The 24,006-nt window shown below is 41.7% G+C and overlaps 1 protein-coding gene across 3 annotated transcripts in view; it reads left to right on the top strand.

The window, feature by feature from the left end:
- The window catches only part of SACS (sacsin molecular chaperone), a 118,616-nt gene that overhangs the window by 21,908 nt on the left and 72,702 nt on the right, over positions 1-24,006 (top strand). Inside the window, exons 2-3 of one of the 3 annotated variants that reach the window (XM_067562873.1) lie at positions 6,121-6,687; positions 19,274-19,424. In XM_067562873.1, coding sequence (XP_067418974.1) covers positions 6,665-6,687; positions 19,274-19,424 — 174 coding nt within the window. In that variant the 5' untranslated portion in view covers positions 6,121-6,664. Of the gene's footprint in view, positions 1-6,069; positions 6,688-19,273; positions 19,425-24,006 lie in introns of those variants that run through there. The other 2 variants (XM_067562872.1, XM_067562874.1) reach the window with 2 other exon arrangements.

Below are 24,006 nucleotides of genomic sequence, written 5' to 3'. Positions count from 1 at the left end.
AGATGGGAAAATGAACAAGACTGTAGTTTGGCTATAATTTTTTTATTCTTGGATAATTTATTATTTAAATATTATAATTTTTTAAATTATCTGTGACAAATTGTGAAATATAATATTTTCTTTATGAATAACCATATAATACGCAGCCACATCACTCAGCTAGTAACACTGATTTTCATCAGCTGAGGATCTGGCCCACAAATTTCATTTGGTTTTGCTGCCCTAAATTTCCCTGACAATAGGCATATTAAGAATGTGACAATTCCTATTCCAGCACATATTGCTTACTGGCATCCTACTGAATTACACCCTGTCAGACCTGTCTCAAGTTTCTGCATATGATTTACAGGACAGTTACCTATGAAAAGCAAAATTCTGTACATTTATACAATACCTGCAGTAATCTTGACTGTGAATTATCTTTGAAGCTAGCTGGTATACTGTTTACAGTGACATTTAAGAACAATTTCTATTTAAAATGTAAATCTTTCTACAAGTACTTTGATATCTGGATATTCCTTGCTGTAGTTAAATTTGTTCCAGTACAAAAAGATTCATAGAAAGGTTGTACATTTTATGGTGTCATTCTTTATCCCATTTGTTTTGAACATGAAGGATGTTGGGTATTGTGACTATAAGCAGGTAGCTAAATGCATATGTTTGTATGCTGCCCCCTAAAACAGATGGATCTCGAGCATTCATTGAAGACAAGCTGGTAATTAAGGCTGTTTAGGTGTGTAGCCAATAAAGAATAGCATGGATACAAGTATATGGTTAGTCCTTCATTTGTCCAGGCAAGTAAATTGGTTTGGATAGTGATTATGACATTTCCAATAGTTTTTTCTGATTTCTGCAGAAAATATGTTTCATCATAACTCATTTCTCTTGTAAAATCTTCAAGATCCTCAATTGTTCAAAATGTCCTTGGCCCAAGTTGTCTCCTATACAATCACACCTTACAAGTGATAGGAGGATGGTTCATTTATGTGTAAAGAACATGTTGGCACACTATTACCAAATCACTGGAGAGTTGGTATTCTTTTGATAACCTGTTTAAGGTCAAATTGGATAGTGAAATTCCCAGATGGCTATATTGGGATGTTACATCCAGTGAAAAAATTACTAGGAACTTGTCTAGCATCTAGAAAGCAAACTGAGGCATATTACTTGGTAAAAACATGCAAGGAGAGAGGAAGGCTTGTAAACTGCCATATCTATAGTTCAAACATTCTGTACCAGTTTTACTCTTAATAGCAGAGGACGGTGTAAACTGCATATCCCTGTGTAAACCTAGTTTCCTGCACTAGAACGAGTGAATTCATACTTAGGTCTCAGTTTCACCCATTGTGTCAGGCTGGCCATGGAGGAGGGACCCATCTTTCTGACCAGGCTTATGAGAGGAAAAACAAATGGAATCAGTGGAAGACAACTGTAGGCTCTCAAAAATGCATATCTAATTGTGATAAAGCAAGAGATTGTGTTCCTAAAAATCGATATATAAAGTGGAACCTAAAAGGGGTGAACAGACGCTGCAACTTTCAGAAAAGAATAATATGCAGATTACGTACGATGTGAAGCTATCTGGGAAACACATGATAGTTACAATTGGAAATAGTTTTTCACGCCACTTTAAAAGCAAATCATTTGAGAATGTTGTACTAAAACATAAAAATCTACAGCTTTTGAGGCTTTTCTTTTATATCTGTAATATGGGAGGTTGTTCCTTGAAAAGAATATATGCAGTATAATAGTCAGACTAAACATTCAGATTCATCCACAGTTTTGCTATTTTATACCAGTGTAAATTCAGTCAATGAAAAGTCTTCTGAAAAGCAGTTTGCAACAGCACAAAGCAGTTAAAACCCACTTTGTGCTGCTGGGGCCAGTATAGAAGTCAATGGTTCTGGCCAAGAAGTGGGTATGGCCAAGGTAGCTCGGGACGATGCTGATTCAGCATCTCTTTCTGGTGGATTTTTTATGGAGCTCCTAGTGGGAATTAAATCTGCCGCACATACGTGAGGCAGAAAATCTGATGGAATGCAATGTTTAATGAAGACCATAGAGCTTCTCCATATTATACTGGAGTAAATGAGATAATGTGGCCCAGACAATTTAAACAAGTTGCCAAAGGCCACTCGTAAATTGGTGTTAGAATAGAGATTAGAACTCAGATGTACTTGGCTTCTAGTTCTGTGCTGTATCCACTAGACCATGCTGCTTCTGTCAGCTCATTTGTCAGTACTTATGTTTGCTAATCTTTACTTGCATTTTCTCTTTCAAAGGTCTGTTTTCCACCCACACTCTTAGGTTTAAGATCATGGTTAAATACATGTTTTTAGTGTGTGCCACAGTGGACACCACTTTTTCAGGTAAAACCCTCATACTTCACATCACAGTATGAAATCACTCTGGCTCAGATATGAGTTGCACAGTATCATTAAAGATACTATATGCTGTTCAACCCTTTTTTGCTTTTGGTAAAAAGTTATTAAATAAAACATTAGTGCTTTTCTCCCCTCCATGCCATGGGCCAGATCCTGCCCCACTGGTGTTGCCTGGAAGTGTAGCTGGTCCTGGGATATTGACTATGCCGTAACTTGGAGTTTCCACCTTGCTGATGACAGATACAGTTGCAGCCAAGGTTCCAGATGAGCTTACCTGATGGAGGCTGCTTAGCTGTTGCTCTGAATATGCACATTCCCCAACCACCTTAGTCAAACAGCTGACCTGGCTAGCACAACCCATTCTTTTAGCTGCACTGCCCTTTATTGCTATTTTATTTGAAAACACACCACTGTGGACTTTTCCCACTAGGATCTGTAGGGCCTGGTTCATGTCAGAAATGCCTGGTTCATGTCAGAAATCCAAATAAATCAGTAGAGATTCTGTGATCAATTATACTTATAAACTGTATAAATCATAAATTGTATTACCACCACATTCCCTTTGTTTAAAAATGTCCACCTCCTCTAGACTTTAGGCTGTGGTCAGTAATTTATGGGCTCTGTATGCTCCCCATGCTCCAAGTTGAGGTTTTAAAGATTTTGATTTTGTTATTTTTAGAGTTACTTTGAAGTGAATTATAACATCTATGAGTCAACAGTGTGCCCTTATTGCCAAGAAGGGTAATGGCATATTGGACTGCATTAGTAGGAGCATTACCAGCAGATCGAGGAAAGTGATTATTCCCCTCTATTCGGCACTGGTGAGGCCTCATTTGGAATACTGTGTCCAGTTTTGGGCCCTCCGCTACAGAAAAGCTGTGGACAAATTGGAAAGAGTGCAGTGGAGGGCAACAAAATGATTAGGGGGCTGGAGCACATGACTTATGAGGAGAGGCTGAGGGAATTAGGCTTGTTTAACTTTTTCTCTAGTAGGGTGGTAAGCACTGGAATGGGTTACCTAGGGAGGTGATGGAATCTCCATCCTTAGATTATCTCCTTCCTTTAACTGAATTTCTGTGATGCATTGGAAGGAGGTTTAGGGCCTATCTGTACCAGCTAAACAATTTACACGGCAAGAGGTTGTGGTGTAGACAGCAATCTCTTCCATAATTGCTTTATTCAGGCCAGCACTTAGGAAGACCTTATGTGGTCATAGTAAGCAGTCAGGGAGCTAGAGAACCAGAGAAAACTATAGTGTCTGTCTGTGTCTAGTAGCTGACAACCAAGTTCTGTCTCTCTTCTCTACCACAGGAAACACTACTAGAATTAGATCATGATGTTTATCGGGGTTTGTAATTTGATCCAGTAACATAGTTTAACCACCACGTGGTCCCATCTGCACAGGCAAAACCAAACTGATTTTGGGATTATCATTTATATTTGCGTTGCCAGCGTAGATCTGACTTTACTGGTTGGGGTTTAATTTGCTCTTCAGCTAAATTGGCTTCTGAGTGAATCAGTTATTTCTAAACTGCATGTAGGCACATTGTAGTGTCTCATTTCCTACATTAGCTACAGTTGTCAAGAATACTAGTCCGTGCTTTTGTTTTCCATGGGAACTTCAGCACTAATAGGAGTAACATATGAATTCCCTGGCACATCTGGCTTTTCATTTATCCTAGAGAGTATAGATTGCTCACAGCTATTCATACATTATCAAGATAATGGGTTTAGTTTGAGTATTGTAAAGCATGCCTCTTTTTCAGCATTCAGTTCGTGTACAGTGTTGGGCACAAAATAAAAAATGAAGTCAATTTCTCCAGATCAACATAATAAAGGAAAACCCACGTTAGACTAAACATAGAAATGGAGAATAGCTTCTGGGAAAGTGTGTTACCCATTAATTATGGAGAGATGGTCTTTCAATAGTTAAGATTGTGATTAGCTTTCTATTCTAAACCTGTTTTTTGACATTCCAACTCCCCAAGATGGTCAAAACTGAAAGTTCTCATAAGTTATTTTCTTCTGCAGAATTGTTTTGGGGAAGTATATACCTTGGCCCTGCCCTTCCCCTGGTTCTCTCTTGCCTTGACCTCCAAGAGCTCCTGCACCACAGTGCACACAGAGCCCCTGAAGAGTTGAGCTTTCTACTACAAAGAAGGTGCACAACTTCTATATGACCTCCTCAGATTCTACCTCCCTCTCCAGTAGAATTGCACCAGTTTCCATTTCTGTGGTGTTCTCCCCGTCCATGGAGGTTGGGGCAAGATTTTCCTTGATTTGCATAAATAGATGTAACTGATTAAGTGGCACCTAAAATTGTGTACTTTTGTGTTGGACTCTATGCTAGACAAATATTGAAATATATAGACAGAAAAACAAGCTGAAGCCATTTATTGAAAGGCCTGTAAAAGTATATGTGCCCAGTTTTATTTGCAAAGACATTACACTGGGAATGCCTTTTCCAAAATCAATCTCAATTTTATATTCCCTTGATTTTCATGTACAAATTAACTGAATAAATTCCTAAATAATGCAAAACCTCAAGCCAAAACAAACAGGCCCCCCCTCCCAATCATTTGTATTGTAATCTGATACTTTCACAATGAGCATATTTACACATTGCAGCACAGCCTCAATTATTTTCTAGATTTGTGGCAAATGGATCCCCAAGATGCTAGCTGAAGACAGACGTATGACTATATACATTTAAGAAAAGACCTACTAACTGAGACACAGAAAAGAATTTACATTTGCACAGAGACAGAACAGTGATATGCTGCCAATATTTTAAGGAGTTTCTACAAATATTGTCCATGTGGATTGTGGTGAACCCCACTTATCAGGGATAGGCAACAGGTGAGTGGATAGTGACAGACTGGGGAATCTGTTCACTTACTTTCCCAGTTAAACCAAAATGCATTTTGTTACAAACTCCTGGGGGGAAAATAACTGGGCAAACAAATGTAGGAAGCTGGAAAGGGCTAAAATGGCTTCATACTGCATACTTCATTTTTATATGCATAGTGAATGACTCAATTTAAGCTATTTGGCAGCAGATGTGTTGCATCAAGTAGGCAGTTTCAGGTTCAGTTTCAGTAGTGTTCAGGTTGCCAATAACAGTAAATTCTGTGTCTTGGTTTAAAGGAATTCTTATACATTGTTCCTAAAAACTATACTGATTGTATGACAGCATAATGTAGAGGACGACCTATATAATTGGAAGTGAGGATAGAAGGTGAAGACTTTATATCCTCCCCTGTAAAACCTAACTGCAGTCTAGCTAATCTCCCCTGCCTGCAGTCTAGTCCATTCCAAGGGCAAAACAACTCTTCAAAAGTATTCTGCCCAACCCTTCAGTTTGATGAAGGAATTTTAACATGGGGCTCTTAAGTTCCGCAAGAGCCATTTCCAGCACAAAATGAGTTAGAGGGGGAAAGTAAAAACCTGCATCTTAGTCAGTATACTTACAGCAGTGTGTATGTGTGTGTGTGTGTGTGTGTATGATATATCATATTTTTTAATAGGAGAGAGAGTAAAACGCATAGCTCTGTTTCTGCCTTCCACATGGTTACAAGTACTGTAATGCACAGGGTTGTTTATAATTAGAAACATGACTCACTTAGAGGTAGGAACTGTAGCTATGTCCTCAGAGGAAACAACTTTTTCATGCCCTTCAGTTCAGTTCCTCTCCATATTAATGTCACTCTCCTCTCATTTCTTTTTCTTCTCTCAGGACCTCAGAGCTGATGTTAAGAAGTGGCTGCTAGCAGATCAGAGGGCTAAGACAGGGCAGACTTTGGTCCCAACATTGTCTCGGCTTCCTGGAAAAGAAGGAAAAGGAAAACTGAAACATCTTTCACATTCTCACTCTCTCTCCACAAAATGGACAATATGGACAAAATGGACAGTTACAGAAGAAAATGGAGTGAATTCAGTTAAAGTTGCAGAAAGAAATCAAGATTTCTGTGCTTTTCAAGAATTTGTGGTATCTAATCTATTGCTGAAAATAAGACAAGCAAGCATTCTGAACAACTGAGAACAGGAGGTGTGACAAGGAATCTGGATAAGGAGCAGTCAGTCAGAAGCACAGCCATGTTTGGAGATAAGGGATGGAGTGAACAGTGAGTGGAGCTTCAAAGGCTGGGCTTTCTGAAGTGCATTTAAAGAGACAGAGACAACGACACTCAAGCAGAGAAGATAAAAAATAATTTGTATATTATATAAATTCAATGTCTGCTTCGTGTTCTTAGCAGGAAAAGATCACATGAAAAAAGAGGATGGAGACCAAAGATATGATCAGGTAAATGAGTTCACTATTGTGAAATACTTTGATTGGAATAGGCTGGCTATCAAACGTCCTGATCTTGCTCAGATTCCCATTTACTTCAGTGAGAGCAGGACTTCCTGAAATGGACTTGGCGTTTGTCAGAAGGTGCAGTTCATAAATGTGAAATGAAGTGCTTAAAAATTACATGATGATGAAGGGCCGTATTGTGATCCTTTTATTCCTGTTGGATAGTAGTTATTGATAGAAGTACTCCCTTTGAAATCAGTGGCATACCTTATGTGAGTAACTGCTCACTAGTATGAGTAATGGAGTCACAATCTGACCTTAAGTTATCAAATTACTTACAAAATTCATGTTTACCTTATTGTCAAATATTCATCTAAATGCTTAAAGAAAATGAAAATAATTTTGCTGCTTCACTTACTGCACCTGCCAAGGCCTGAATTCAATGTTCTGTTTCCCCGGCAAGATTGGATAACATGGCTGCCAGCTAATGAGTAGTTTCCAGGTGGATACAGCGTCTAAACAAGGCCTCTGAGACCACAGTTGTTAATTTAATATTTACTTGGTCTGTGAGATGTTATTTGACATGGTCTTACTGTTGGTGGGTGGAATTCACTCATTGGTGGCAGGCCCATGCAAGGCCCTCTGTTCTGTGGAACCCCCTGGGTGTTATCTGTGCTGTGCGATTCAGGCAGATGGACGTGCAGGATCTACAGAGCAGCCTTTACATATTCTATCTACTTGGGAGGTGAACTCTGCATTGACATGGAATATACAACTGTAGAGACGAAAAATGAAAGTTGGTCAGGTCCCTTGCATGGGACTGTAGAGGAGCCTGGACCATTATTTGAGCCTACAGGCTGAAATAGTGGCCATAGAAGGGCTGTGCTGAAGCCTTGTAGCTTGGCCAGGGATTGGGTGAATTGATGTCCTGTCTTCCAAACTCCACACAGGCAAGCCACACAGACCTGATTATGCTGGCTTTATGCATGATTTGAGAATTCTACCCTAAGAACAAGTTATTTGTTTTCTGAATTAATGGTGGATCAGAAAGGAGTGAGAAATTTTTCTTATTAACTTTGTGGTCAGTCTGATTTTACTTTGTTCATAGTTTTATATTTCGGTTTTAAATTTTTTATACTTTTATTTGTTTGCTTATGTATTTTTCCACAGTTAGTTATGATTATTTGTTGTTTCCTTTTTACCTCTGTAAAACTTTAATACAAATGATACATTCTTCATTATTAAGTGATTCATTCTAAATCAAATATTGTCTATCCCTCATTAATCGGATCTGCAAGAAATAGAGAACAAAGCTTTTCAAATACAAAACTGTGTACAGCTGGAAATATCCCCAGCCTTCTAAGCTGCCCAGTGCTACTGTGATGGTGACCAGTTTGGCTGACACCAAGGACTGAAATGGAGTCATACCTCCCAGGTTCCACAATTCCCTGTCCTAAACAGCGTCTCTAGGGCAGGAGTTAACCCTCAATATGACCTTAAGAGATGGAGAGATATACAAGGTTTGGCCATTTGAAGGTCATTTTAAAAATCAGTGAATTACCTCCCAGGTGAAAGGCGTTTTCTCCACCCTAGATGCAAGAAGGGGAGGAAGGGGGGAGCTTTTTTCCTTGGTTGCTGCAGTGTGGTGAGGCTCTCTAAACTTTCTCCTCTCTCAAATTACTGTTATATGTAGAGCCTCAGGTAACATGAAGGGAAATAAAATGGATATCAGTGCTGAAACATTTGTGAATCCAAAAATAAATAAATAAAAAAATAGAAAGAAAGAAAACAGGAAAGCTATCTTTTATCATTGACATTTAAGACTAAAAAATTGATGTCGGAGGTCACTGGGTTGTCTGAACAACTGTTGCAAATTCTGCTGTTTGGCTGTGAAGCAGGGGTTACTTGTGCTGCATGTGCTGGCTGATTATGCAGAAAAAAGAACATCTGAGACTACAGACATCCTGGGCCACAGCATAAGTAAGCACTTATTTTGATCCAGTGTCAAAGGGCATAGATTTTAGTGGTAAATTGGATTGGAGCCAACTCTTTATATCTGAGAGGATTTAATTTCCCTTGGATAAGTCTTTTTTACATGATGAGTATGTGACCCAACTGCAGTATCTCCAAGATTTCCTTCAACTTAAGCACAACTCATTAATGCTTCTTTTTCAGTCTGAAAAATGACATTTTTCATGCTAAAGACAGAGCATATGCTTCACTTTTACACGTAAATGACTCAATCCGTACTGCTTGAGAGCAGATATCTTGCATTAAATATTATTCATGTTAATAATTTTTAATTCTGTACCTCAATCTGAAGTAAATAATGGACACTAATAAATTATTAAATTATGGACTTTTTACCACTGAGATGATAAAAAACCAGTAATACCAATTATATAATGAATGCCATTCTTTCTGCTCCATGCAGGTTCTGTGCAGTTTTTGCTTTTATGTACATTCATATTAAAAAGAGCTTCCGTTTAACTATTTCTTGCATTTTTCAGGATTCTCACTGGAGTCTCCTTTTTTTATTCTAATATTAAGCAATTTTAATTGCTGCAATAAATAAAAAAGAACAACGAATCTTAAAGATTTTGATACACTATTTACTAGACCTACTTTGATAAAGTATAGATTTATAGAACAGCAACTGAAACAGTATCTATATGTTCATAATTACAATTATGTACCAGCTTTTCAGACTTGTGTGCCTAAAGTTAGGCATCTAATGCTTTAATCCTGCACTGCTTAGGACGGATAGACCTGCACCCACATGGAACCCCACTGATGTCACTGGGACTTTGCATGTACATTAGAATTTCCCAGTGTGGAGCACTTTGAAGGATCAGGACCTATATCTGTATTTAAATGTCCAAATCAACACTTAGGCATGGAGTGGGACTCAGGAAATCTGGATTAAATTTCTGGCTCTGTCTGATTTTATTGTGCCTCAGTTCTCAATTTTCTATTTTTATGTTGTATCCCTTTCCCAATCTTGTCCCATCTTGAATGTAATTTCTTTAGGGCTTGGCCTATCTTTTACTCCGTATTTGTACAGTGCCTAGAACAACGTAGCTCTGATGTCAGTTGGGGCTTCTAAGAGCTACTGCAATATATAATTAATAAATAGGTAACCAAATAGAGGGTTTGAGACTAATTTTAGGCTGTCAACTTTAAAACTGTCCCTACACTGTATATTTGGTACTATCAAGTTAAGTTTAGTGTGGTGGGGTCCCAGTTCCAAACATTCCTTCACAAACCATCAGAGGCGTCTCTACTTAAACAAAAGAAACATCCATCTCAGAAAGGCCTCAATTTTTTATGCTTAGGGCTTGTTTTCACTGAAGTGTTAACATTGAGGTATAGTTTGAGCGTTGCCTCTAACCTGACTCCCATCCACATACAAAAATCTCTAGCTTAAGTTATGTTGTGCCTAAACTTGAGCTGGCTGGCCCTTAGGGGGTGTGCTGCTGACATTCAAGTTAGTAAAGTAGTGAGGATACTGCTACAGGATATATACAATGCTTCAGAAGCCCTATCTTCACTGCTAAAAAAGGTGTTTTTTACGTTGGGGTAACTGACACACATGCGCTGTCATGAGGTAAAAACATAGTGAAGGCTAGGCACGTTCGTATTACCATGAAGTAAACAGCCCTATGCTCCTGGTGTTGACCTGGGTGAGTCTGAGGGGCCACACTGGAGAGTTGCACGCGTCACATTCTCAATATACCTGTGTCTACATTGGTGCTGCAGGTACACGTGTTTAGCACTAGGACTTCTGGGGCTTTATCCCAGACGTCCCAGAACCTCACCAACTGGAGCTGCTCTAGCAATTGATTTGTGGTGTATTGTGGGAGCAGTTGTCTGTCCTTGCCAGACAGGAAGTGATTTTAGCCCGCTACATTTAGCAGAAGCTTTTCTGGCTCTGCCCACTGCTCATTGCCCATTCAAATTAAGGAACAAGCCATGGATTTGTTAGATAAGCTTATCCTGCTTGTAGGTGAATATTTTATGCAGTGGAATAGACATTCGGTGAGACTCTGGATGGCATTTCGGGAACAATTTCTGAAACAGAAGGTGGTGGGAATTGCAGGGCAATTTATTCATGGCAGATTGGACCAATATGCTGCAATTGCCATGCATTCTGCTTCTGATGCAGGAGAAGATTGAACTCAGAGGATGGTGAGAACCACATTGTCATCAATATCTGGGATGACAAGGAATGGCTCTAGAACTTCCACATGAGGAAGCAGACCTTCCTGGAGTTCTGAGAGGAGCTTGTCCTGACTCCTGTGCAGAACACTCAACTAAGGGAGGCCTTACCAATACAGAAACAAGTTACAGTTGTCCTCTGGAGGCTGCTACAAGGACTTTGCAAACCAATTTGTTGTTGGGAAGTTAACTGTCAGGTTTGTGGCACTGGAGGTTTGTGAGGTGATTAATCCTGTGAAACAATAGCTGGCTTTCAAAGAATGGGGTTCCCCTATTGGACTGGGGCTATTGATGGAACAAGTGCCCATAATTTGCCCATCAGAAAGAGCAAGCAAATATGTCTACAGCAAAGGGTTCTACTCCCTGCTTCTTCAGTCCTGGGTCAACCACAGAAGCAAGTTCATGAACACCAGTGTGGAAGTACGGGAAAGGTGAATGATGCCTGGGTGATGAGGAGATCTGACATTTACATGCTGGGACAAGGCGGGTCCTTATACCCTCCTAACGACATTGTTATCAAGTGGGTGTTGGTGCCCACTGTTATTTTGGGAAACCTCTCCTACCCATTTCTGCCATGGCTCATGAAACCATACTCTGACATCATAGGGCCTGGCTAAGGAAGTTTTGTTTACGTTTAGCAGTTCTCGGATGTGGTGGAGTGCACATTTCACAAGCTGAAGGCAAGATGACACTTGTCTACAAAACCATTTGGATGCCAATATGGCTGATTGCATCCATATGACCATGGCCTGTTGCACTCAGCAAGGCTAAAAGCAAGTACTTTTGCAGGGTGTGGACTCGAGACCACCATCGGTTTGCAGGCCCAGTAATGGCAACCAGAAAGTGCACTTATCACTTGGGCTGGGTTGGGGTGGGCAAGGGAAATAAGTGATGCCTTGTGTGCCTGCATCACATCACATAGATGTGAATGAGCTATGATACTGTAGTGGGGGCCTGTAGTGAAGTGATGATTTTAATGGTTTTGATCAATCTGTAATCCATTTTTACTGCTGTACTATACAACTGTCAACTTGTTACAGGTTTTATGCAACTGTAGGTTTTATCGGTTTCATGTGATTTTAGATTTTATGTGTGAGAATTTGCAACTTCATTAATATCTTAGGACACAACTTCCTAGGTCCTCCTTCCTTTATAAGAACCCACCAGCACCCTGTTGCACAACCAAACCAATTTATTAATCAAACTACTGAATGAAAAGAAAAAAGTAAAACCATTACAGGCATACCAGCATGTCTATGCAAAACATTCAAAACCAGAGTAAAACAGTGAAATTTTATGAACCTCAAACTCCAAGCCTCACAAGTCAGTCTCACTGGTAGCGGAAGCAGCTTTCTGTAGGTTTCCTAATATTCTCCTTCCCTCTGGCAGAACGTGTTGCCTTGTTTGCATGTGGCTGAAAAGGGAATGCAGGTTGCATGGGGGTGCAGAGCACAGGGTACACTTGTCCACTCCAGTTCATGGAGTTGTCAATTGCTCAGCCAACCCTAGAGTTTTCTAGTGCCTGCACTGGCTGCAGGATGTGGTACCATGAAGGAGAGTCTACGGACAGTGGTGGGGCTGGCAGAAGCACCAGTACTGGAGCTGTCAAAGGATGCAGCTGTGGAACTAGTACTGGACCTGGCAGCTGTTGGCCACCAGATTGATCAGCCTTTCCATGAGCAGATGGTCCCATCCCCTATTCCTCTACTCTTCCTTGAGGAGTTTGTTGAGCAGTTTCTCCTCCCTCTGCATGTCCTGCTTCTCTTTCACACACTGTTGCTCCAGGTAGTCTTCATTTCTGCAGACCACACTGCCAAACATCTCATCCTTGGCCCTCTTGCGTTGTCCCTGCTTCTGGACAGTTCTGTTCCCCAGAGTTCTGGCTCAAGGGGTTGGTCCAGTCCATCTGAGATGAAAATGCCTGCCACAACAATGAAAGAGCATATTATTTTCTTTGTCATTCTGGTGGGGGGAAGAGGGAGAGGAAAGAATTCCCATACTTTATGTTCTGTATCAACACAAAGCCTCAGTTTGCAACTTTTTATTATTTTGAACTGCTTCTCTTACTTCCTTATGCATTGTCTTATTCATAACCTCCTGATAACATAGGCAGTCCACAGATATACTGTGAAGAATGATATATTAATTAATTTTATTTTTTAAGGTTGTGTTTAGCTGAGGGAGGATGAAGTGAAGTCCTAAAAAGGGCACTGTTACCAGTATTGGTTCTGGCGTTGTTTCAGACCAGGGAAATCCTAGGAGACATAAATATTTCAGAAGTACCAGAATGGAAAAAAAAGTTGTTCAGGCTAGTGGTGGGATCCCATCTTTTTATGAAAAGGAGATTTTTTCAATGTATGGTGCCTGAGCAGCACATCAGCAGGTGGAGAGGTTTAGTGAATTACCACAGTAGTCCTAGCAAATTTGCCCTGTCTAGGAATCTGACTCACTAGTTAGAGTTCCAGCTTCCTGAAAATTTTTCAAGCATCATCTGCCAGGAGTGGAGGAAAATCAGAGTCAACATTAACAGGATGCTAAACTAGGAGGCAGAAGCTTAGTAGCGGCAGTATGGATCCCCCCGGCCTTCCACCACAGACCAGGTAGCATCCTCAAATAGACAGAATTAAAAGGACAAGCACTGAGGTCCTAAAGGGATTTATCACTTTGTACAAGCCCGAGGGATTTATAATCCGTGCTGTCTGGGAAAGCGCTCTGCTAATCAAGGTATAATTCTATATCATTGCACTAGTGTGATTGAGTTACAAAAGAGCAGTAGCTGCAAAGATATGCATTCATTTCTGCTAGGTCTGTAACTCTTTAGTTGTTTTGCAGTTTTTTAAAATTACAAAGATAGGTTGAAAGAATCACTAGTTATATGTTTTAATTTTTTTCCTTCACTCGGCATCCATCTTGGATCACACATGCTGATCAGGAGGAAGAAAAGGAAAGTAGGTTATGGAAATGTCATGGCTTCCACGCTCAGCTGAAGCTAAACGCACCCAATTGCATGCACCATCTGCCATAATGATAGTTTTGTTGGTTACAACCAGTAAATCCCTCTGTCTTAAAAGTATATTTTCCCTCATGACAATAACAATATAGCACTTACCAGGCTTCAGTTCAGATAATGAGCCTGTGCAGCATCCTTTCCAGGCTGTTGCCTGGGTTCAGCTGCAAAAATGGACTCCGAAAGTCTATAAGCCCAACTGGCCAAGCTCTGCTGTCAGATCCTGAAACTGAGACTCTGCCATGGTCTCATCGGCTGCCAGCCACCCTAACACCAGTTCCTCCAATCTGAAAATAAGGCCATCCAAGTTCAGGAACATGTCAGAAGAGATGGTGGGCTCTGTGCTTGGGGTAGTGGCAATCCCTGGTCAAGCTCCTCATAGCAGCAATGAATACTAACATTGCTAGACCTGCCATTTCCTTTCTTGGCCTTTTGGGATAGCTGCTTCATCTGCTCCCTGTACTACCCGCCAGTCAAGTGGATGCCCAAATCTGTCAGTCTCTTCAAGATGATCTTGTAGAGGTAGATAATTCTGGAGTTCCTGCTAAGATCATGGTCTGAGGGCTTCTTGCACCTGAGGTTAATTAGAATTTCGATGTGTTCCTCCAGCCAGCTAACAACATGCTAGCATCTTCTATGTTGTTTGGTGGAGCTGGATTGAGCTGTTTAGAAATTGGAGCAGGTGTGGAAAATGAAATAAATTCTAAACAAGTGTATGTGAACAGGCAGGTAGCAGTCCATAGAGAGTGACTGTGAAGTGAGTAGGCCAGAAGATACAGATACAGGAAATTGTGGGAATGGCCTGGCTTTAAGTGGGTATGATACAGAAGTCTGGGCAAAAAAGCACAGCATGACATATGGCAAACCTGCAGTATAGACATACCCTTGAAGTATTTACAGAAAGAATCAGCTTGCTGCTGTTATTATCACAGAAAATGGGGCTGAAGAGTAGTTTGTATTATAAACATGTATGCTACCTACATTATTTGCAGCATCACAATCTTTCTCAAAGCAATTCTCCAAAGAGCAATTTATGAAATTAGTTTTATCTGTGGCTTGCCCTTTTGCATAATTTGGAACATCAGGCCTTTTGTACTAGTAGTTTGTTGTTGTTTGAGCTTATTTGAATAAATAAAGCTCATGATTTTCAGCAATTTAACATTTGTTGTGGAAACGTGTTAACTGCTCCATAGTTAAGTCTGAACATAGCTCCTCCTCCGTGGGCCTTAAAAAAAACTTAAAGAAAGCTTTTGGTTTGTCAATGTATGTGTAAGTTTTTGCTCAGCAGCACACAAGAAGGTTTTGGTTTTTTTACACAGATTTATGCCCCATTGCTCTGCTGCTTTTGTGTGTGTGTGTGTATGCAGGTAGTAAAGTGAAACAAGATTTATGATCTCTTAAGCACTCTTCACTGGTATATATAGTCTGCCATTAAGGAAGTAGCTTATGTTAAAATATAAATAGTTATTTCTCCCTCATGTCAGTTATATGTAACTTAGCAAAAACCATGTAGTGGAAAGGAAAAACTGCTGGCCTTTGACTTTAAATATTTTATTTTAGTTTTTATTAGTAGTAGTAGTAGTAGTAGTACTTACTTTTAGTATTTGGGCATGGATACATACATTTAGACGTGCATCAGCTCCCTAAAGGAAAAGGGACAAAGCTTCCACTGTCATAATAAATTCTTTTATCTGTGCCACAATCACTTAGAGGTGGCTCAGCGTCTGGATATAATGGAACCATATGATGAGTGCATGCAGACTAGGAATATTGATTCCAGATAAAATGGAGTAACCCATAATAAATGTTTTCAGCAAAAAGATTTAAATAATTTAACAAACTGGGGAAAAGCCAGAAACTTTATTTGAAATCACACATTTTCACAACCCAGACTGTCCTTTATATTTGTGGTATATTTACTTTTAATAATAATCTGTATGATTTTCTTTTCATTTTTTTCCTTTAAGAAAATGAGCATTCTTTTTTGTTTTCTGTTATTGAAGCAGTTCAAGTAAGGCATAAACTTAGATCCAAATTCTGCCTTCATGCATCTTTTCCTCAACTGCAGTCAATGGGGGTTTACAGGGAATACATATGGGCAGAATTTAACCTTTAATTTAACCAGAATTTAACTTTAATTCATAAAGTTACTTGATCTGGCTTTGAATTATCAAAACTAATGGTTTAGTTAAAACTTTTTCCAGGCTTTTCCCTAAAAAGAGTGTGTATGTCTCATCAGAAAGTGGTAGATTTATTCTCAGGCTTCTTGAGGGGCAGAGAGGTTAAGTGACTTTTTCAAGATTTATGTCAGTGTCAGGACTAGGAACAGAATTTAGGAGTCCTGCAGTCCCTTGCTCTCACCATGAAATAACACCATAATTCCAGTACAAAAAATCTATACCTGGCAAGTACATCTGTCATAAAGAGATTTTTTTAATGTATATTGCACTGTATGTATCAGCTTGTGTCAATGAAAGCATTATAAAATTGGCAATGCCTAACTAGCAATTTTGTCTGCCCAGTCTGTTGATCTGTTGCTCATATTTTTAAAAATTGCATAAAACAACTAGCTGATTATACTAATATACTTACAAAGCAGTAGCATTGTTGCAGATTTTGTACAAGATTTAAAATTGAGATTCTGAGCACTTGTGATCATTACTGATCCCATGGCAATTTACATGAGTAGGTTTCTTTGTTAAATAAAATATCCTGGACAAACTCCACCTCAGGAAGTTACATTCCACATACTTACATTTCCTTGCAGTTTCAGTTTGATACAATATGCTTTAATTTCTTCTCAAAACTATTCTTTAATTTTGGGTGTGCCATGGTGTTTCACCACAAAAGGGCCTGCATTTGATCAATTGATGTGTCAGTGATATCAAAATGTACATTTTAAAACAAAAATCTGCTACTTTGGAATAAAAGATGCCATATAAAAACATGAGATATTATTATACACTGATGGTTAGATGTTTCCAAGGGTTATATGGTTATAAGTAGTATTATACCCTTTTCTATGCTGATGGCTTACTCCCCATTGTTGATAGATTTACAGACAATGGACACAATCCTGAAAATATGTATGCACTTAACTTTACTTACATGAGTAGTCCCACTGAAGTCAATGAGACTTCTCATGTGGGAAAAGTTAAGCACATGCATGCTTGAAGGATCAGAGCTAATGTGTGCTAGCAGTCTCTCCCCTTGAGAACGGAAGATATATGCAGTTTTTCCCCAGAGGCAGGGAGAAGCACTTTTCTGATATAATTTCTTCCAAAGCAATTAAATGGATTTATAGTGTATGTTATATCCTCTCTTCCTTTGGGGAGAGAGAATTTTGCTTTGCTACATTCTACCGCTGGCGACATAGCAGGAACTTGGTGTCCGCACTCCATGTCTCGGTATTTAATTGTCCATCATTGCTTTGGCAGCCTAAAGGGACCTAAATCTGCTAGATATGACCATCAGGGAATCTCTCTTTTCCAGGGGCTTCCCTGGGTGGTAGTAGCTCTATGCCATTCACTTATAAGCCTGTTACTGTAGAGGTCCTGACTTTGGCTCTGGTTTTTCTTGATTGCTGGTTTTTCTAACATATTCTTAAGGCTACCAAGATTGAGGTAAAACGACCTTGGCCACTCCACCTCACTCCTCCCCATTTCATATGCTGCTGAGTTTATCTTTATCAGAATTGATACTCAGATATGCTTCCACAGATACAGATGCGGAGGATTTAGCTTGTGTATACAATCTAGCTCCCTTTTGAGGAGGATGATTTTAATGCATGTTGCAGGATCTCTCACTCTGGGAAAGGTAAAACTTTTTGCAGCATATATTACAGTCTGCGGGGATAGGGAGGGTTTTGCCCTGTATCACATTGTGTTGCGAAGGGTTGGGGGACTTTTGCTGTCTGTGTTTGCAGTGTTGTAATGTGTAGGATGGGAAGGAGTTGCTTTTGCTGCATGAGTTGCAGTCTGTTGGGAAGGGAATTTCGTATTTTGGTATTCTGTGGGAATAAGGAGGATTTTGCTGCGTGTGTGTCAGACTGTGGGGACAAGTGGGACATTTTGCTGTGTGTGTCTGTGTGCAGAATGGGGAGGATTTTGCTGTGTCACAATCTGTGTGGAGGGTAGGGGATTTTGCTGTGTGTTGTAGTCTGTGGGGAGTTGCTGTTAAATTTCAAAATCTGTGGGAATGGAGAAGATTTCGCTGCCAATGTTGCTGTCTGGGGAAGGAGAATTTTGCGGTGTGTCACATTCTGTGGGGATGGGGAGGCGTTTGCTGTGGGGTGTTTAGGGGGAACGGGGAAAGATTTTGCTGGGCTGTGTGTTCTACTGTGTTTGTGGAAGGGGGAGGATCGTGCTGTGTTATATATGTGAGTTTGAGTCAGTCTGCGGCGATGGGGAGGATGTTACTGTATGTGTCGCTCTGGGGGAGGGGCACTGGCTCTCCCCGGCAGCCTGGTTTCCCTTCCCAGCGGGCGGTGGTTGGTGTCACAGCCGCCCGCGGAGATCTCTGTGGGCGGGGGGTCCCGTCCCTTTGGGTGCCTCCCCCGGCCATGTGCGGGGCCGCGACGCCGCGTGGGGGGGCAGGGCCCGGCGGGTGCCGCAGCTAACGGTTCTTTGTGTCCGGGAGCGCGGGGCGCGCGCGGGGCGGCTTCGAACTGTCACTGAGCAGCGGGCGCGCCGGGCCGCTCCCTCGCTGTGGGACCGCGGCGGGATGTGAGTGCGGGGCAGGGCGGCGGGTCTGCGGGCGGGCGGGCGCGGGAGGCGGCTCCCCGAGCGGGCGTCTCCGGCCGGGTTCCACTTCGGGCCCTCTTCCCGGGCCGAGCGCGGCGGCTGATGTCAACCGTGCCGGCGCAGCCCCACAGAGGCAGGTAGCGCTCGAGATCCCCGGAGCCTCCGCCATCGCTGCCCCTCCTCCCCCAACCACCAAGGCCAGCGGGTCCTGTCCGGGTCAGAGCTTCCCCCTCTCCCCGGGGAAGCGGTCTTTGCCTGCGTGGGCCCCGGCCTGTCGGTGCCTCCCCGCCGCTCAGCGCTTGTGGAGGAAGCCGAGGCCGACTCTGCCTGGCTGGAGGGGTGAGGGCGGTAGGGCGACCAGCTGGCAAGGGTGAAAAAAATCAGGACACTTATTTTCTGTGGGGGGATAGTTGCGTATATAAGACAAAGCCCCTAATATCTAGACGTCTGGTTACCCTCGGGGGATGGGACCTTTTCCTCCCTTCCTCCCCCAGCTGTGCATGGGTGAGCTGGTAACAGCCTGAGCTCCTTCCTTTCTCCCCCGCTGTGCATGGGTGAGCTGGTAACAGCCTGAGCTCCTTCCTGTCACCCTGTGCCCTGAGCGCCTCTGCTTTGTGTTCTGCAGGTTGGCCAGGGTGACTGTGCTCCATGACTGCCTGGGCTGCAGGACGTTCGAGGTGCCTCCTTCTGTGGCTGTTGGACACCTAAAGGCATTAATTAATTCAGAAACAGGGTTTCCTGTGGCGGAGCAGCAGTTGTGGCACCTTGGGAAAGAGGTGAGTGTCCTTCTCTGCAGTGTGACTGGTTGCGGGACTGATATGCCCTTTACAGGTTGTCTTGGAAGCAGGGCCCCCACATGGGGGGGGGGAAGGGTACACTTTACTGGGGCCCGGAGGCCCTGGGGGGCCTGGCCCAGACTGCAACCCCCATTACCATAAGGAAATTTTTTTTCATGGCTCATGAGATTGTATGTATGGGATGACGGATTGTGGTATGTTTGTGGGAGGCGGCCCGTGTTACAAGTTTGTACTGGGCCTGAAAAAATTATGCTTGGGCCCTGTTTGGAAGCATCCTTGCTTTCCCCGATGAAGACAAGGTACAGTTGAAATATTTAAAGCATTAAATATAATATGTGCATGCATGAAGTAGCTTATTGCAAGGAAAGCATTGAGATAGCTGCTTGATAATTATTTATATTAGAGTAGCACCTAGAGCAGTGGTCCCCAAACGTTTTACCCCATGTTCATCCTTACCTCTGTCCATGCCACCCTGCCCTCCTCCAGATGGGGCTGGGAATGGGGCCACAGTTGGGGCTGGGGGCAGAGGCTGGATGGCTGGGCTTCCAAGCTGGAAGTTCCAGGATGACAGGGCTTCTCTGCTCTCAGCCACTAGAGGGCAGGGATTCCCCCTGGAAGCCTTGAGGCAGTAAGGCTTTCTTGCTCTCAGTCCCTGGTGGTGGGGGTTTCTGCTTTCAGCCCTGGGCCTTCCCTGCTGGGAGCCCCAGGGTAGTGGGTGCTCCCATGCCCCCTACAGTGTTCCTTCACAACTCCCCAGGGGGGTGCACCCCACACTTTGAAGACCTCTGACCTAGAGACATGCTTGCTGGGTGCTCTTTAAACATAAAGAATGCTATGGTTTCTACCTCAGGTGCTGACTCTGTGGTTTGCCGGCAGGCGGGGAGGCCTCGGGGAAGGAGCAGGGTGAGAAGAAGTGGCACTCGGTGGTGGGGTCACAGTTAGCGCTGGCTGCTGATCAACTGATTTGTGGTGCCACTGTGCACCACCAAACAGTTGATTTGCGTGGCTCTGTGTGAATCAGCTCTTGGGCTGCACAGGGCGTTGCCTGAATCAGTTGTTCAGTGGCATGTGGCTGCGCCCCAAACAGCTGATTCGCGGTGGCCAGCCCTGGTGGGTGCTGAGCACCCCTTTTTCCCCTGTGTGCTTGGATCCCAGAGCACCCACAGAGTTGGCATCTATGCTCTACCTTGAAGAGTTTATAGTTTAAGGCCCCAATCCTGCAAACACTTATGAATGTTTCTTTTTACTTGTGAGTAATCCTGTTGACTTCATTGGGTCTAATAATATATGTATGTGAAGTTAAAGTACATGTGTGTTTGCAGGATAAAGACCTTTAAAGATTATTATTTGTGAAAGACCATCACCATACTCCCCCTTTTAATAATGACAATTTGTTTGACTTTATAATACTCTATCATTATGTTTTTAATTTTCTGTTCAGTGCTTCAAGTGTCCTGGTTTAGAGGTACTTCATATGTAAAATTTCTATCATTATTTCTCTGTGGAAAGGAGAAGAGAATTCAACAGACATACCACTTTAGTGTTGGTTAAGACTTCTCATACGGAAGGAAAGAATCATGGACTATTCAAGTTTGAAGCAAACTACAAATCTACACCAACTTTTATTTTATTGTATGGTCACAAGTTTATTTGATTTTGCTCTCCTTAGCCATCCCTTTCCATTTTGTAGTATCTTACCAGCAAGAAAGAGGTATTAGCACATTGCTGTCTGAAATGCAACAGGAAGTCAAGAGTATGAGCAACACTTCTTTTGGTTGGCATTGCTACTGAACTGTGTTTTTTGGTTGGAAATACTGAGTCACTAGTGAGTCTTGAATAGATAGTCTGATATTTTTGGTTTTATGTTTAAGAATGTAAATTGAGGTCTTTTCTATCAGGGCAGTTATAAAAGTTATTTTCAACCTTTTCATCTCTAGCAGCTTAGGACCAGATTCTCCCACTGTTATATACACTGAGTAGGTAGACTGATCTCCTGTAAAAATTTTTTGCCCCTTTAAAGGGCAGTTTGCTTTATTTATGGATGACAGATCAAGTCAGTTAAAATAATCTTGAGAGTGTCAATTGTCATGGTGACAGGGCTAGTTGTGTCTCTGACCCTTTTTCTGGCCTCTCTGAGTGCATCTTGCCCTTGGTATGAGACCTTGGGCTTCTGTCTCCTGTAGTAGAAAGTGAAAACCTGAGACATGAGGCCTAGTATAAGAAGCCTGGTATGAGGCTTGAACTAAAGTAGCATGATGACAGTATGATGGATAGAGGTGTTTTGACTGAACCAACATATGCAAGGTAAAGGGTGGTAACTAACCACATTAGAAGGGCAATATGTAACTTGATTGTATCAGTGTATAAAAGAGAGTTTCAGAGGGAGTGTCTTTGTGTGGCCTAAGGGGAACAGAAAGTCCCACCATTCACTGAGCTGGTCTGTTGTTATGGGCATACATGTGTTAGTGTACCTGTAACCATTGAGCTGGGGCATTAGCACTGTACTTGATTGACAATAAACCTGTCTGGGTGCCTTCGCTACTGAAACCGAGTCAGTGGTCTCATTGGGCAGTTTGATCAAGGTCCGCTGTATCTGCTATCTGCACAGAGCTGGGACGGCACACTGAAAGAACACACACATAGCCAACACCTGACAACATCTCCGTGTGGTAGAATCATGTAATTCTCCCAGTCTTAGACTGGGTCCTAGGCTGCGTATCAACTGTACTTACGCCAATAACTCTGACTGGCTTTGAGTTCCTGCTGTTCTTCCCTTCAGGAGTTTATGACCAGAAGTGAATACAGTGACCCCAAACAGCCTTCTTAAAACGAAGTATTGTTTAAACTTAACAGTAGGAATAAAGCATAACATCAGAGAAGAGGTTATTAAAACAATAAAAAGGTCTACACATATCTATCTTACTTATAGTCCTAGGTAGGCCTGTCTCACCCCAGACACTGCAACTTCTGGATTTACCTTAGCTCAACCTTATCTGTCCCTTTTAGGAAGTATGTCCCTTTAAAACTAGTCAGAGTCTTTGTTTTCTCTTCACAGAGCTTTTTTTTTAATCCCAGTTTGGTGAGCTCTGCAGGTGTCAGAGCCAGAGCATCAAATGCTTTTCTATTGGCCTTGAAGTGTTTGCAGGGAAGTGTGTATCAGGATCCAACCCTTTCCCATTCCGAGTGCATTTCCTGACAAATCTGCTATTGAATTAACTCAATATATGGATACAGTAAACAACACAATAACCCACTTAAGGTACATTATTGCTAATTTATTGCAGTCAGCTCCAAATCTGTCATAGCTCTCAGTACAAAAATAAGCCAGATCCTCTAAATACTCATGTATGAGTGTCAGTTAATGCACACGAGTGGTCTCCTTGAACCCAATGGAACTATTACGTGTAAAGCTACTTATGTTTGTAAGTGTAACGGTAAACTGTGGATAAACTAAGCCCGGCTCTCCTGTTGCCTTTCTCTATACCTTTTACAATTTTAATGTATGTTTTCTGCGATGGAGTGATCAGAACTGCACATGGTATTCAAGGTGTGGGAATACTATGGATTTATATAGTGGCATTATTTTTATTATCTATCCGTTTCCTAATGGTTCCTAACATTTTGTTAGCTTTTTTGACTCCTACTGCATATTGAGAGAATACTTTCGGGGGACTATCCACAATGACTACAAGATCTCTTTCTTGAGGGGTAATAGCTAATTTAAACCTCATCATTTTGTACGTATAGTTGAGATTGTTTTCCAATGTGCATTAAAATGGGATTGGGTGACAGGATGGATCACTTGATGATTACCCTGTTCATTTCCTCTGAAGCACTGACCCAATATGGCCATTCTTATGTTCTTATTACTTTGCCTTTATCAGCATTGAATTTCATCTGCCATTTTGTTCCCCAGTCACCCAATTTTGTGAGATCCCTTTGTAACTCTTTGCAGTCTGCTTTAGACTTAATTATCTTGAGTAATTTTGTATCCTCTGCAAATTTTGCCATCTCACTGTTTGCCCCTTTTTCCAGATCATTTATGAATATATTGAACAGCACTGGTCCCAATACAGATCACTGGGGGACACCACTATTTACCTCTCTCCATTCTGAAAACTGGACATATATTCCTATCCTTTGTTTCCTGTTTTTTAACCAGTTACTGATCCATGAGAGAAGCTTCCCTCTTATCCCATAACTGCTTACTTTGCTTAAGAGCCTTTGGTGAGGAACTTTGTTGAAAGCTTTCTGATAGTCCAGGTACAATATATCCACTGGTTTACCCTTGTCCACATATTTGTTGACTCCCTCAAAGAAATCTAATAGATTGGTGCGGCATGATTTCTCTTTACAGATGTCGCGTTGACTCTTCCTCAACAAATGTTCATTTGATCATTTTATTCTTTACTCTGGTTTCTGCCAGTTTGTCTGATACTGAAGTTAGGCTTACTGCCTCTGGAGCCTTTTTAAAAAATTGGCCTTACACTAGCTATTCTCCAGAGATCTGGTACAGAAACCAATTTAAGTGATAGGTTACATACCACAGTTAGTACTTCTG

Source organism: Emydura macquarii, unplaced genomic scaffold (assembly GCF_026122565.2).
Source record: "Emydura macquarii macquarii isolate MOO-44397 ecotype Brisbane River unplaced genomic scaffold, CSIRO-AGI_Emac_v2 contig_2473, whole genome shotgun sequence".
Taxonomy (NCBI): domain Eukaryota; kingdom Metazoa; phylum Chordata; order Testudines; family Chelidae; genus Emydura; species Emydura macquarii.
The sequence above is the reverse complement of the archived record's forward strand: the minus strand, read 5'-3'. Positions and strand labels throughout refer to the sequence as shown.